This window comes from Gavia stellata, chromosome 32 (genome assembly GCF_030936135.1).
Source record: "Gavia stellata isolate bGavSte3 chromosome 32, bGavSte3.hap2, whole genome shotgun sequence".
Classification (NCBI taxonomy): domain Eukaryota; kingdom Metazoa; phylum Chordata; class Aves; order Gaviiformes; family Gaviidae; genus Gavia; species Gavia stellata.
Window position 1 is genome coordinate 6140234 of NC_082625.1, and position 14386 is coordinate 6154619.

Here is a 14386-nt window from a genome sequence, read left to right on the forward strand (position 1 = left end):
GGAGGGCGGGACGCTTCAGAGGGCAACGGATGTGACTTGTAAGGGATCACACTAGGACAAAATGTCCAGCGGCTGGCCAAACTTTGTGACCACCTGTGCAGAAGTCACACAAATATTTTGGGAGGTGTGAGAAGGAGACAGAGGTTGTCATTGGGGAAGGGGGGTGTCAAACGGCAGGTCCCAGCACTGGTGCACAAATGCAGCGACTAGATCATATAAATCACTTTTGCAGTCTTGAATGCTGTTCCAGTTCTAACTGTCCCAAACCTATCGTACAGCTACTGTGGGTCAGCAGATTAATGAATTGGTCCACAGAAGGGTACGTGTGCCTGTGCTTGACCAGCTGCGGTGAGCATCCTTCTATGCAAGCGTGTCTGCTAGTCAAGCCCATGTGTGCTAGTGCGTCCGTGGACATGCAAGCTCTGTGTCTGTAAGTGAGCTGTCCTCTGGCATAGTCTCTGCCTCTTTCCTGGGACAACAGGATCAGCCCCAGAGACCCCCCAGATTTGACCCAGAATCCCTCTGAACAACTCTAGAGGTGACTGCAACAGCCCAAGAGACCTCAGATACCCTCAGAGTATCCAAGGGACACATGGATGGCCTTGAGGAGACCCCAGAGAACCCCTTTACTTCACTTTGAACTGGTTTTTACATTAATTTTTTTTCCTTTATCAGATACTTTTACTAATCTTGGGACATTTTTCAGCCCCTTCTGGTCTTATATAGCCATGTTGGTGATTAAGGATGCCTTTTCTTGTTTTGTAACAACAGTGCTGTTTCTCACACTCTTGTGCTTAGGCTCCATGGTGGGGCTCTCACCTCGCCAGGAGCTTTGACTTCCTTTTGACACGTCTCCCACAATATCATGGCATCCAAGTTAGGCCATCAAGCTCTGAATGGCTGGAGAATTGGACAGGTAAAAAGTGGTGTGAAGGTCAGGATCCGTGGCTAGTGGTTAAGGGATCGTACTCCACTTGGCTGCTAGTGACATATGGAGTATCACGTGGTGGTGTGCTGAAAATTCTTCTGTTTAACATCTTTATCAATGACATGGAGGAGGTGACCGAGTCTGCTTTTATCATGTTGGCAGATGACACCAGGTTGGGAGGGATCAGTTCGTATGCTTCCAACAGGACTACTGTTCAGGGAGCACCATTCACCCTGGGGAAATGGGTTGACAGAAATCTGATGAAAGTCAACAAGGACAAATGCAAAGTCCTGTACCTTAGAAGGAAGACCACAACAGTGGCAGTGGGGAACAGGCTGGCTGGGGAGCAGAGCTGCGGAAAAGGACCGTCTTGGTCGACAGAAAGGTGAACAAGATCCAGCAGTGCACCTTGGCAGCAAAGAGAGAGCAATAGAAACCTGGGCTGGTTAACAGGAGCGTAGCCAGTAGACCAAGGGACATGATTATCCCCCTCTGCTCAGCGCTCATTAGACCACATCTAAAATAGTTTTGGGGAGCCACGAGAATCTGCAACCCTCCCCTACACATCCCAGGACCCTCAATTCCCTCCCCAAAGGTACCACTGGTACCCCAATATCTCCTGGAACACCCATTACCTCCACTTCTCCTTGCAAGTCTTCCCTAGGATTCTCCCACTTCTCCACACAACAAGCACTCCAGGTCATTCCAGGAAGCCAAGACATCCCAGAACCACCTAGGAACCCCAAAGCCCCCAATGCTCCCCATCTACCCTGCCATCTACCCCAAAACCCTGGCACCCCTAGGACTCTCCTATTCCCTCAGGATCCCCCATGCACCCCAAGATGCCTCTCAGTCCTGAAACAGATGCACACCCTCCCCCATGCCCAGTGAACGCAGGGGCACCCAGAGCCCCGGTGCCTTCCACCCACTGCTCCCCAGGGGACCCAGGAATCCAGGCAATGCTCACCCCCACCACCCCCCATCCAGGACACTCAGGCCATTGGTCTCCTTCTCTCCTCCTGTTCCTTGTGAGAAGCACCTGGATTTCTGGGCTCCCCAGAAGAAACAACAAGACCCACATGGGCAGGTCAGGATCCACTTTTATTCAACCCAAGTTGGGGAGGGGAATTGGGGGATCCCCAGCTCCCAGTGAAGGGCTCAGTGCAGGGGAGTGAGTATTCCTGAAGGCACAGGGTTGCAGTGTGGGGAGCCTTTGTGTCCCACGGGGTCCCCACAGTCTAGGGCATGTACTCTGGGGGTAGGGGGTTGCCAGAAACCACAGGAGGAACCCATTCTGGGGAAGGGATCTGTGGACAATTATGTCCTATAGAGGTGCCCATGGATGCTACCTGGGGATCCCACTATGGGGTGCAGAGCTTTTAAGCCCCCCTAAGTATTATTGGGGTTGCCAGGTGATCTCGAGGGGTCCTGAAGGCAGTTGGGGCCACGCAAGGCAGGGGGTACAGTGAGGACACAAGCCTGGAGGTCAGTATAGGCATGGGGCAAGGTGCCCCGGGTGATCCAGCGTCGGGTGCCTGGCTGGTAAGCGTGGATCAAATGGGTGTCCCGGTAGGTCTCATGACTGTACCCTCCCAGTACGAGCAGCTCCCCCCCCAGCACAGCTGCACCCCCAACTACATGGGCATGGGGCAGGGGGCTGAGGAGGACCCAGATGTCCAGCTTGGGGCTGTAGACCTCAAAGGCCAGCTGGTCCCTGTAGCCAGTCTGCCCATCCCGCTGGCACAGCCCCCCGGCGACGTAGAGCTGCCCACCTGCCTCCTCCATGATGTGCCCAGCTCGCTGGCCATTCATGGGGGCCAGGACCGTGGCAGGTGCACCCGGGGTGTAGCGCAGCATGGCCGCCTGGCACTGGCACGCCTCATCACACCCTCCTGACACGTAGAGGGCACCATCCAGGGCACACGCCGCGAGCCCGCACAGAGCCATCGGCAGGGGCTGGCACCTCCTGGGCAAGGAGAGAGGGAGGGGGTGAAGGGCAAGTTAAGCAGGGCTGCCCCATGGTGACTGCCTGCCCAGGAGTTTCCCAGTGAGCCATGGCTCCACTGACCACTCAGCAGTCAATGCTGGCCAACACCAGTGAGCCCCCGTGGGCAACATCAGCTAACACATAATGGATGCCCAAGGGCCACCACCGTTCAACACTTTGTAGACCCCAAAAGACACCATTGGTCAACCCACAGTGGACTCCCTAATGGACAACATTGGCCAACACCCAACAGAGCACCCAAACGAACGTAGCTGGAAGATGTTTAAATGATGCGTCTCGTTCCAGATGGCCAACTGACCCTCAGTGGATACTGTTGGCCAAAAACTCATTCACCACCCAATAGGCATCACCGGCCAACACCAATGACTTCCAAGGGACACGGTTACTCAACGCCCGGTAGACCTCTCCCAAAGGCCACTGTAGGCCCATTCTCCATTGAAGGCTCAGTGACCCAAAGACCGCTCAATGGGCACCACTGGCCAATGCAAGGGGCTGCTAGGGCAGGGGAAGGCAGGTGTCCCTGAGGAGAGGCTCACCTCCAGGTGTCATTGGCCAGGTCATAGCACTCCACAGTGTCCGTGCAGTAGAGCTCCCCCGAGCTGCCCCCCAGGGCATAGATGAAATCCCCGAGTGCCACAGCAGCAAAGTAGCTCCGCCCACAGGTCATGCTGGCCAGGCGCTCCCAGGAGTCATCCATAGGCTGATACCTGTGTTTGAGAGATAAAGGCGCAAGAGACCATCCGTTACCTACAATGCCATGAGGTGATCTTGGCATCGCTCAGGGCAACAACCCACCTACAACCAGCCAAGCCCATAATGCCTTGGGGCTACACGGTCCCCTTGCATGGGAATATCCCCTCCTTCTCGGCAATACCAAACCCATAATGCCCTGAGGCACCTCCAGATAGGACCCTCCTGGCCCCCACTCTCAAAAATCCTGTAACATCCCAGAGTCGAAGGGCACCTCCCAGTCCTACGCCCAACCAAACCCAGAATGCCTTGGGGCCACTTGACCAACCGCAATGCCACAATGCCTCGGGTCCATGGGGCAGCTCTAGCTCCACCAACGCCTCCTCTGATCCCACAATGTCCTGGTGACACGTGGCACCTCTAGGTCCTGTGTAGCCCTTACCTGTAGACACTGGCCAGGGTGTCATGGACCCCATAGTAGCGCTTTCCACCCAGGACGTAGAGGATGTTGCCCACCACAGCTACAGCATGGCGGAAGCGTGGGCCATCAGGAAAGTGCCCCAGTGCCCGCCACTCTACCTGCTTCACCAGCCCCACAGCACTGAGGTAGCGGTGGGCAAACCAGAGGTGTCTGCTGGGCTTCCGGGCAGCCAGGTTGGCTGTCAGTTTGTCTCCACCACAAAGCACCAGCACCTCTTGCAAGGAACGCACCCGGCATGGCAGCTGGGGCATGGGGGCCAAACTTGCTACCACGAGCTCGTGAAGGACCTTTGGGTCAGCTACCCCAGCAGTCACTGATGGCACCTTCTTCAGCTCCCGACCGGACATGAGGGCAAAGCGAACAGATGACAGGACTTCCTTGGATAGATCCTCTTGGCCATCTCCATTGGCCATAAGCCACCGGGATGCTGCTTCCAAAGCCTCCAGTTCATGGAGGACATTGAGACTGTCAGAGCGGAGGAGGCGGATGAGAAGGTGCGCAGGAAGATCCAGGAAGGATGGTGTGGCCACCACGCTGGGGAAGGTGGCCAAGATGTAGTCCTCTGCTACACGGCCCACCTGGGCCAGCCCATAAGCCACAGCAAAGGCCAGCACATCCAGGCCAGTTTCTGGGGTCAGGCCACGGGTGAAAACATCCAGGCAGAGGGTGAGAAGCCCCCAGGCTTGGTAGCGCAGGGAGGTCTCAGCTGCCTCCAGGACCATGGGCCATGGCCCTGCCACAGCCCCTGTGTAGGCGAAGGAGAGGAGGAGGCGCAGCTCAGCTGGGGACAGCCCCGTGGCCAGCGGCGCGGCGGGGTCGTGGGTGGCCTCCCGCATGGGGCAAGTGAAGAGGGCCCGGAAGAAGTCACAGGAGCAGCTCAGGGCCAGGCGCTGAACTAGGGGGAAGGAGGAAGAACGATGGGGGCTGTGGGGTCCCTTCGCACTGCATAGCCCTCTGGGAACCCCGGTGTCCTGACACCCACCCCCCCCCACACACACCCTCTAACCCTCCACCCCCCCCAAAACCCCCAGCTCTCCTGAGGGTACCAGCCCCGCGAGCACCTCTACCTCCCCAGCCCCGCCTGGAGCCTCAGCCCCCAGCACCCCTGCCGGGGAACCTGGCTGTCCCAGCGTGCCCTGCCCCCTCCCGGGGGACACCCACCCCCGGCTCACCTGGGATGACCTCGTCCCCTGCCCGGAGCTGCAGGTCGCAGCCCAGGCCGCTGGCGTGGAGTCGCTCCATGGCTCTTAGTGTCTCCCACTGCTCCTCCAGAGCCTTGGAACCCCCTTCCTGGGGGTCACTCTCCAGCCACAGGGCACAGGCAGCCACCACCCGGGGGGCCCCCAGGGCCTGGGCAGCCTCCTCTACCTCCTTCTCCCGGCCATGGGGCACAGTTCCCCCATATGCGAAGGCCAGCACGGCCCGCCAGCCCCATAGTGTGGTCCCAGGTGGCAGGGGGACACGGGGCGGGGGACCCTGGCGCAGCTCTCTGGTCCTGCCCTCCAGGAAGCGAAGAAAGAAGGAGCTGATGGAGGCCAGGACCACGGCATGGGCCACGTCGCCCTCTGGGCCCACAGCCACGTCCACCAGCTGTCCTGCGGTGCGGAGATCGTCGGCCGTGGCCAGGAAGTGTCTGGCGTGGGCCCCATCCCGCAGGCTCCACTGGGCTGGGGCTGGCCCCTCTGCAACCCACATCTTGCCTGTGGGGACACACGGAGCAGGGGGGTCAGGGTGCCGTCCCCATAGCCAGAGCCTCTGGCCCATGGCAGGAGTCCTGGCTGGGGAAACGGGGTCCTACAGCTGGCTCTGCCCCATAGTGAAAGCCACTGGATCCATCGCCAAAGCCTCTACCCCACAGCTGAGGCCACCAGGAACTGCTACTGCCCCATACCTGAATTTAATGCCCCTTGGCAAAACTGCAGCCCCATAGGTGAGACCAACGGGCCATGTCACTGCCCCATAGTTGAGGCTGATGTCCCTCATCTGCCTCGTTGCTGAACCCTCAGGATGAAGCTACTGACCCACAGCCAGCGTTGCTGCCCCAACTGAAAGCTGCAGCCCCATAGCTCAGTCCACTGTCCCCCATCAAACCCTCCACCCTATAGCAGAAGCCACCAAGCCCTTCCCCAACCATTGACCCATAGTCAAAACTACTGGTGCTCCAACAGCGTCAAAGCCACTGGTCCCTGGAACAGCTCCCCAGCAAAGCCGCCTGTGCCCCCCGTTCGGAGCGCAGCAGCGACTGCTGTGCACTGCCTGTCGCGTGTTGCGCTGCCTGTTGCATCTTGCAATGCCTGTTGCGTGTTGCACTGCCTGTTGCGTGTTGCACTGCATTGCAATGCGAGTTGCGTGTGACGTTACACATCATGCACCCTCTTGCACTGCTTACTGTCAGGGTACGCCGATCCTCGCGTGTCACGCAGCAGTGTGCTGCACGCTGTTGCCCCCCCCCCCGCCCCGTCACGAGTGGCGCCTCACGTGTTGCTCGCTGTGTTTGCACAGTGTCGCGTGTCCTCGCTCAGGCCACACGCTTTGCAGCCTGGCGTGGTGCATGCCGTATGCTGTCTCCTGCATTGCTGCGCAGCATGCCATGCTGTGCCATGCCATGCACTCGTCCCCCCTTACCGCCTGCCGCCACTCTGGGAAGCTCCTGTGACCCCCCAGGAATGTGCCTGGGTAAATATAGCCCAGACGGGACACGTGGCCACAGGCAGGAGCTGAGAGAGGCCCAGGCGGAGGGAGGGCCGAGGCCCTGGCACCCCAGGACGGGGCGGTGGGGACACCCGGGTCCCCTGAGGACAGGCAGTGGGGCGGGTGGAAGCTGCTGGGAGTTTTTTCCCCTCTCGACAGCAGGAAGGTGCAGGCAGGGCTGTACACCCCGGGGGTCATTGGCCCATCAGACTCCCCCCCCAGACGTTGGTCACCTCCAGAGCCCAGGGTGAAGCAGGCCCCCCCTCAAAAGTCCTTGGGTGGGAGAGAAACAAACTCCCCTGCTCTCCCAGCCCCGTGGGGGGTGACACCCCCCCATTGTCCTCCTGAACTGGAGCCCAGCCCCACTGACCCCCGCACCGAAGTGCTGGGGGTCCCCCAGCCCCGGTGCCAGGAAACACATGGGGACACCAGCCCCTTGGCCCAGCCCCAAGAGCCCCCAGGACCATCCTGCACCCCCCAGGACCCTCACCTGCCCACAGAAAGCACATACCAGGGAGCAGCACAGCCTGCCATGGCTGTGACCGTGTGTCCCCCTGTGTCACTCCGTCCGCTCCTCTGCAGTCCTTGGGTCCCCCAACCTCCTCATCTCCAGTTCCCCTGTCTCCTGTCCCCTCCTCTCCCACCTCCCTGTGTTCCCCTACCCCACACCCCGGCTTCCCCTGGTACCCATATTCCCCGTCTCTATTATATCCCTGTCCCCAGACGTCCTGTCCCTGTACCCTCATATTCCCACGTGGCTGGTTGAATTCTGTGTTGGTTGAATTCTGTGTCCCCAAAGACGACAATTTCACAGCCTCTCCAAGCCCGTTTTCCAACACTTATCTACCCCAAGTGTGAGATTTTTTTTTTCCTTCTATCTAGCTAGAACTTCCCTTTCTGCAACTTGTGCTTGTTACTTCTCATCCTTTACTGAGGACCTGAGCCTGCCTTTTCTGTAACCATTAAGGTGTGAAAATAATGGTGTTGCACCAGCCCTTGACCTTCTTGTCTCCAGGCTGAATGATGCAGTTCTCCTCACCCTTCCTCGAGCATCCTGTGCCTCAGCCCTCTACACCTTCTTGGTGGCTTTGCTGGACAGGCTGCAGTTTGCACACAGAAAATTCAACTGGACACAGCCCTGAGCAACCCGCTCCAACTCTGAGCAGGAAGATCTCTGGGGCTCCCTTCCAACCTCAGCTACTCCCCAATCCCAAACCTGAAGTTGTGGGCTCTAGACTTCCTTAAATGCTTATCAGCAAAAGTCCCTGGACTCCCAAAGCACCTTGTGGGCAATCCACACCTCCTTCCCCCACCCCAAATTCCTAATCCTCAATCTAGAGCCAAGCGCCTCTTCAGAAGTTTTGCCTCCAAACCCTTACTGATGGCCTCAGTGCGGTGCAATCCCAATCCTTGCCAAAAAACCCTGCAGGACCCGCTCGAAACTACATAACAACTCCTAAAAGATCAGACTGAAAACGGTAATTGCACCCCCCAAGCCTCCGTGCGCAATACAGAGACATGGAGGCAAAGTGACTTGTGCATGAAAAAGAAACCCCAGCAGGAGCAGCAGACCGAAGTTTCCCCTCCAACGGCTCCACCTTTTTGCATCTCAGCCCCGACACTGTAAACAGCCGGATGACATCAACATTTTGTGACAACGGCTGATTTGACAGTATCTTTATTACACAACGTCTTATTACATACAGCATTTAACAGACAGCTCGCAGGAAGGAAAGGCTACATTCACAGCTTGGGAGGCCCCGTCAGCCTCCAGCCCTCCTTGTTACCTATCTTCATTAGAGCAGCGGTAATTCCAAACCCCAAACATGCAGTGGTACCAGTCATGTAACTGTGAGCTGGAAAAAACAAATCAAACCATAACAGATCTATTAGGGCACAAGTATTATACAGCAGATCTCGACAGACTCTGCAATTTTTCCATGAGCTACTCACAGTCACTTGATCATCAGTAGCGTTGTTTGCCAAGAGAAATCAGAAAAGTGATCTTTTTTTAAATTAAGTTTTCTCATGCTTTTAGCCTGCAGTTTGAAATATCAATTTCTATAATCCACTACCCCATCTCCTTACATAGACAATCTTAAATTGCTTATTTCAGTGACAAAAATAACAATCACTGTTTTGAACTCTCATCAGCTCAGCAACTAGGAAAAGTAAAGATAAATTCTATCTCACCACAATTACAACTTAAATAAATCCCTCACACCTTTAACACTGAGTCTGCAAATGCCTAGAGAAAACAGAGCTGTACAAATATCTGCAGGAGCTAATCTAGCCTGACGAGATGCCGTAGGAGCAACAGCAGCAAGATACAGCTTGTCCCTCAGAGTGCATGAAGAATTCCCAAGGCAGATGTTAGATTATACTTCCTGTGTAAAATGAATCACATTTGCTGCCAAGAAAACATGGATTTCCACAATTACATTTTTCATACCCTGCAATTTCAAGTTGTAACTGGGGGTTATAATTGGCAGTACTGGGTCAGCTCTATCTCTGGTCTCCTTCTGTAGCAGCATTTATTTTAGCAGACCTGTACAATGGAGCATCAAGGAAACTAGCATGAAATGGAATTCACACGCTGAGATGAATCTTTACCAAATAAGCCTGACTTCAAGATTATTTTACATCTCTCCCTAATAGAAAGGTTTCTAAAAATAGAGAGGGCTCATTTCATTACAAGCATTATCACATTTACCTCTTGCGCCTAAGACAGCTCCTGTTGCACAGCCCCCTATGAAATAGTTCAAGGGATCGTCTGGTTCCTCCCGGATTTGGGCACTGAGGCAGGTAGTTAAGCCAAAAACAGCTCCTAGTGTAGCTGTAAACAAGAGGTAAAAAACCAAATCAACCCCCTCAAGGAAATGAGAATTACATACGTACAAAGCGTGTTTTTGAGACGCATGGTGCTGTACAACGGTTCCTCTGGGAGAAAAGAGGAAAATTAAGCAAGATCTGCTTTTGATTAGCCAGAGGCATCATCTCCTAGCCACTACGATGAGACTCAGCATCAGACAAGTCCCACCCGGTTCCTTCTGGTACCTCCTCCGCTCCAGCCGTGCAGCCACCTCTGTGCCGTGCAGGTCCTGCGCACGCAGGTCCAGCTCAGCCGTCCGCTGGATCCCCAGGAACCCTGCTGTGTGCCGGCACACGGGGCCGGTGCGTTCCAAAGGCTACGGACAAACGCCACCACATCCAGCGTGGTTATTAGCTCAGACTTAGTAAGAGCGCCTCCAGATGAGGTGATGGGGCAGCCCCCAAACAGCCGGGGGGTAAGAGAAGAGAGAAGCAGGTTTCTCTGTAGCACGTTCCCCCAGGGCGCAGCAGACAGCAGAGCGCTGTTTGGGCTCTGTGCTGAGTCCCTGTGAATCCAGCCCCACAGGGGTTCAAGGAGAGAAACTCAGACGGCTCTGCTCTCCTTAAGCTCAGTTTGTCCCAGCACTTTACTCCTCTGCCTGCCTGGGGCTTGCAATGATTTTTGGATAGTAGAAAAATGGACTGAGTTTGTAAATGATTCTTTTTGTAAACTGATTTAGTAAATTGATTTCATATATCAAATTAAGAAATTGCAAAGTAGCATTGTCTTGTCCACCGAATTACAAACCTCACCCCATCAGACCCTACATCTGTGTAACTGAGAAGTTTGGCAAATAGCTGTGTCAAGCAAATACACTAAAAGGTTTTCTTTGTTTGTAATACAGGTTCTTGATCACAAAATGCGAAACTGGCTACCAGGAACCACCTGCAGATTTCAATTCATCTTTCTTGGGAACAACAAAAATGTCCATGATAAAGATTTTCAATCGCTGTGGTAAACCACAAGCTCATGTTACAAACCTCTGCAGTTTTTCAGCAGAAAATGCAATTACACTGATCCTAAAATCAGCTGAAAAGAGCACTGAAGAAACAAAACCCACAGACCAAGGACTGCATTTCAGCTTCCCTGCTCTGGACCAAGGAGTCTGTAGGTAAAACACACGGTTTCAGACCACAAGTTCTGGCCACTTAACAGCGGATGGGATAAGCCCTTCCTCGGATGTGAGAACTGGTGAAAGGGTTCAATATGCTGGTTTAGGATTACGGGATTTATTGAAATCATAATTGGTTACGTTATCCAGTCCATTATCATGACCTCTTATGGCTCAACTTATTACGGGAGATTCCAGGTCCAGAGTCGAACAACTCAAAAATGCAGATCTGCACTGCTTGTGAGCCAGCTCCCAGGTCAGAGGTCAAGTGCATGGGGAGAGACAGAGTTGACACAAGCCATTAAATTGAGACTGAAAACCACGATGAGTTTGGTGAGAAGAAAACTGAGCACTTGCCAAGGGGCTTGGGGAGCTTCAACTTGCGGATCCGCACCTGCAGCTGGAATAGCCCCCTCAGCTCCCTGCTTCTCTCTTCAGCGACTGCTTTCTCTTGCAAAACACAGACAATTCAAGACAACTAAGTGGTTTCTTCTTGGCTATACAGCATGACGGGAAAAAAACACATTTATTTTCCTTTTGACATCAAAAACATTGCGGTAAGTTTGCTTCCACTATGCTTTTGTCCAGAAACTAGCTGGTTTGCAAATACTGAAAATACGTACTTTTTACTCTAGACTGCAAAAAAAGCATTACCTGAACTTTAACTAAAGACCCCGGGAGGCAGAGACTGCCTCAGCCGCATCTTCAGCCTGCGCTGACACGGCCGTTCTTCTGTCTCAAGGTTAATGCAGGAGGTCCCTTTGCCACCACCCGTATGATTACTGGTATTACGTTATCCAGCCGAAAATCTTATCCACGTGGGAATAGCTATTCTGTTCTGTTCTACTCCGCTTTGACGTACAAACCAGTAGCGCGTTAGAGGAAACACAACAAAAGGAAACACCAACTGTAAAGCTCTGTGCATCTTCCAAGCCCTTTCAGCGCTTCGGCTCTTGGCTTCCATCCTTAAAACCACCGCCGGCCTCCGCGGCGTGCGGAGGAGAACCGCCCAGCACCGAGCCCGCAGGCCAAGGCAGGGGCGGCGGCTGCCCCAGGAGGCCTCACCGGCGGCTGCCCGGGCCCCGGCAGCGCGGGGCGGCCCAGGGGACCGCCCGACTGGGAAGCGCCCGCCCGCGGGGCACCGCCACCGCCGGCCGGAGGGGCGGGAGGCCCCGGCCCTTACCCATGGTGACGCTGTCCGCGGCTGCCATCTGCAAGGCGGCCAGGGCCGAGTTGGGCTGCAGCAGCACAATGCGGTAGGCCGTCCCGATCAGGCCTGCAACACAGGACGGCGTCAGTCAGCGCAGCCCCGGCTGCCGGCGCCAGGGCTCCCGCCGCCAAGCCCGGGCCGGGCCGCCGTCGCCGGTCCCGCCGGTACCGCCCCGCAACCGCCGAGCCGCGCTTCGCCGCCGTCCCCCGACCCTCACCCGCGGCCCCCCCGACCCTCACCCGCGGCGGCGCCGACGCGGGTGGCGAGCCAGGTGCGGCGCGGGCAGTCCTCGCCCTCAGGGCCGTCCCAGTAGCCCGCCATGGCGCCGCAAGGGCAGGGGCGCGAGCACGGGCGAGCTCTCGCGAGAGGACGCCCCGGCCCCGCCCCGCCCCGCCCGCCATGTCGGCGCGGTGGCTCCCCGCCCTGCTCGCCGGCGGCGGCCCGGGGCCTGGCGGGGCCGGGGCCTGGCGGGGCCGGGGCCTCCTCCGGCCGGGAACAGGCCCCTGGCCCAGGCTGAATGAAGGCAGTTCTCCGGAACTGAGCCGGTGCTGAAGGCACCGTCGTTACCTCAGCACGGCTCCATCCCCGGGCCGGGAACCTCACCCTGGCATTGCCCGCTGTCCTGCCTCACAGAATCACTAAGGTTGGAAAAGACCTGTAAGATCATCAAGTCCAACCATCAACCCAACACCACCATGCCCATTAAACCATGTCCCACAGTGCCACGTGTACAGGTCTACACATTTTTTGAACACTGTGGCTGAGCAGATTCATGTACCTATCTAATTTTACCTTCTGTGTGCCCCATTAAGTTGCTGTGGTAAAGAGTATTACATAAATGCCCTGATCTGCTCAGAAATTAGGGCCTGGACGTACAAGCCACTGGGATGCAAAGAATGCAGCCCCACTCTCACTGATTTAGTAACAGTAAGAAGAGGACAATACACCATGGTCTATTCTTCTGCCTCCACTTGCAACCACACACTTCTGTTGAGACGATGCACTTAGTTCCTGAATTTGTGTCAATTCTTGTACTGAGGCTGAAGTCACTGAAACTGTGGCAAGTGAGTGCCTCCAGCTGGCAGGTGCTCAGAGGGACCCTTAGAAAGCCTTTAGACAAGTCGGCGTAGTTCATGTTTTCAGCTCCCACCCAATCCGTGGCTCTTACGTTGCTTCCAGATGGTGCAGCTCTGTGTCTAAACCTGAACAGCATACACCTTGGGGAGCTCTGAGCCTTTAATTCTTCAGCACACGCTGTTTGGTGGTGGTTAGGGGTTTTTTGCGGAGGGGCTATAGTTATAACTAAGTAGTACTTGGCTTGTTTTTTTACAAATTTTCAAGGACTCTATTCTACTTCATTGGCTGTGTCTGCATACTGCTATACTCCATAATTTCAGAAGGAAAAAAATGGAGATAAAGCTGTTTTGACAGACTTCGGCTACACCATAGTGTTGTCTATACCATATGCATTTCTTTTTCCAGTTGTTCTCCGTTTACTCATAAAAACATTCAACAACTCACTGGCATGGAGTATCCCTTTAAGCCAAGCTCTCCCAGTTCCCTTTTCCCCACCGCTGAAGTAACTCCAACAGCTGGATTGATGCTTTGCTCCAGCTTTCTGTCACCTGTCTACTTCTCTTTCTCCCTTATGTGAAAAGCTTATTGAACACTTGATTGTGCATTTCCCAGTTATGCTGCAGTCCACCACAGCACCCCATTTCTGGGAGGGGAAGCTCAAAGCAGCTGGAGTTGTACACTAGCTCCTCCACCCTCAGTTATCCCAAGAAAGAGCTGTTTGGTACCCGTGCTTAGCACAACGCTGCTGGATGCCAGACAGCAGCGTGGTCTAAGCCTTCCCAGCCATGTCAGCAGGGAGAGGAGAACAGGGCACAGCCGGGGAGCAGAGCACTGTGAGGAGCTGTGACGCAGCACCTGGCTTTGGCATACTGGAGAGTTGCTGGGGTGGCATGCACGGCAGGCAGGGCAGACAAGTCATCTTCATTCCAGAGCTGGCTCAAGTATCAGTTTTAGAATGGGTTGGTATGGGGTGTATTAGTGACAGAGGGAGTCTCAGTCTGGTCTCACCCTGTCCCTTTTATCCAGTAGTAGCAGCAGGGCCAGGGTACTGCTTCCTCTGCGCCCCAAAAAGGTGGCTGTTCTTACAAAATGCAAAACCAAATGCAACAATCAAGTACTCACAGGCAGTTTATCAAAGGAAGCAGTTTGTAGGGCAGCTTTATTCCTCCTGCCAAGTCCTTTCTAAGGCTGTGTGACTGTTATGGGCAGCAGGACTAGAAAACCACACGGTGCAATTGCTGTCTCCCCAGTGTAACCATATGGGAGTCATTAAGTTGCATAGGATAAGACTCTACAGCGTTCAGTAATGAATAGCGTT

The 14386-nt window shown here is 55.1% G+C and overlaps 2 protein-coding genes across 3 annotated transcripts; both read right to left on the bottom strand.

The window, feature by feature from the left end:
* Positions 1–2021: 2021 nt before the first annotated feature.
* On the bottom strand, positions 2022–6277 carry KLHL33 (kelch like family member 33). 2 transcript variants are annotated; one of them, XM_059831801.1, is made up of 5 exons: positions 6262–6277; positions 5280–5807; positions 4069–5002; positions 3473–3643; positions 2022–2894 (listed from the first exon to the last, which is right to left on the bottom strand). In XM_059831801.1, the coding sequence occupies exons 2-5, from the start codon at positions 5800–5802 to the stop codon at positions 2318–2320; spliced, it is 2205 nt and encodes a 734-aa protein (XP_059687784.1). In that variant the 5' UTR covers positions 5803–5807; positions 6262–6277; the 3' UTR covers positions 2022–2317. The 2 variants fall into 2 exon arrangements, with proteins under 2 accessions (XP_059687784.1, XP_059687783.1); XM_059831800.1 differs by lacking the exon at positions 6262–6277 and having other exon boundaries at positions 5280–5938.
* Positions 6278–8460: 2183 nt separating this feature from the next.
* NDUFA11 (NADH:ubiquinone oxidoreductase subunit A11) lies at positions 8461–12351 on the bottom strand. Its single transcript, XM_059831793.1, has 4 exons — positions 12231–12351; positions 11965–12057; positions 9512–9634; positions 8461–8654 (listed from the first exon to the last, which is right to left on the bottom strand). Exons 1-4 carry the CDS (start codon positions 12310–12312, stop codon positions 8542–8544), a joined length of 411 nt encoding a protein of 136 aa, XP_059687776.1. The 5' UTR covers positions 12313–12351; the 3' UTR covers positions 8461–8541.
* Between the last annotated feature and the right edge of the window lie 2035 nt (positions 12352–14386).

Coding starts and splice junctions, on each gene's coding strand:
- KLHL33 (XM_059831800.1), bottom strand. CDS start 5,871: ATGGGCCAGAGGCTCTGGCTATGGGGACGGCACCCTGACCCCCCTGCT. Junction 5,003..5,279: donor AGGGGACGAGGTCATCCCAG/GTGAGCCGGGGG, acceptor CCTTCCCCCTAG/TTCAGCGCCTGGCCCTGAGC. Junction 2,895..3,472: donor CTGGCCAATGACACCTGGAG/GTGAGCCTCTCC, acceptor CTCCTTGCCCAG/GAGGTGCCAGCCCCTGCCGA.
- NDUFA11 (XM_059831793.1), bottom strand. CDS start 12,312: ATGGCGGGCTACTGGGACGGCCCTGAGGGCGAGGACTGCCCGCGCCGC. Junction 12,058..12,230: donor CCGCGTCGGCGCCGCCGCGG/GTGAGGGTCGGG, acceptor CCTGTGTTGCAG/GCCTGATCGGGACGGCCTAC. Junction 9,635..11,964: donor CGCGGACAGCGTCACCATGG/GTAAGGGCCGGG, acceptor TCTTGTTTACAG/CTACACTAGGAGCTGTTTTT.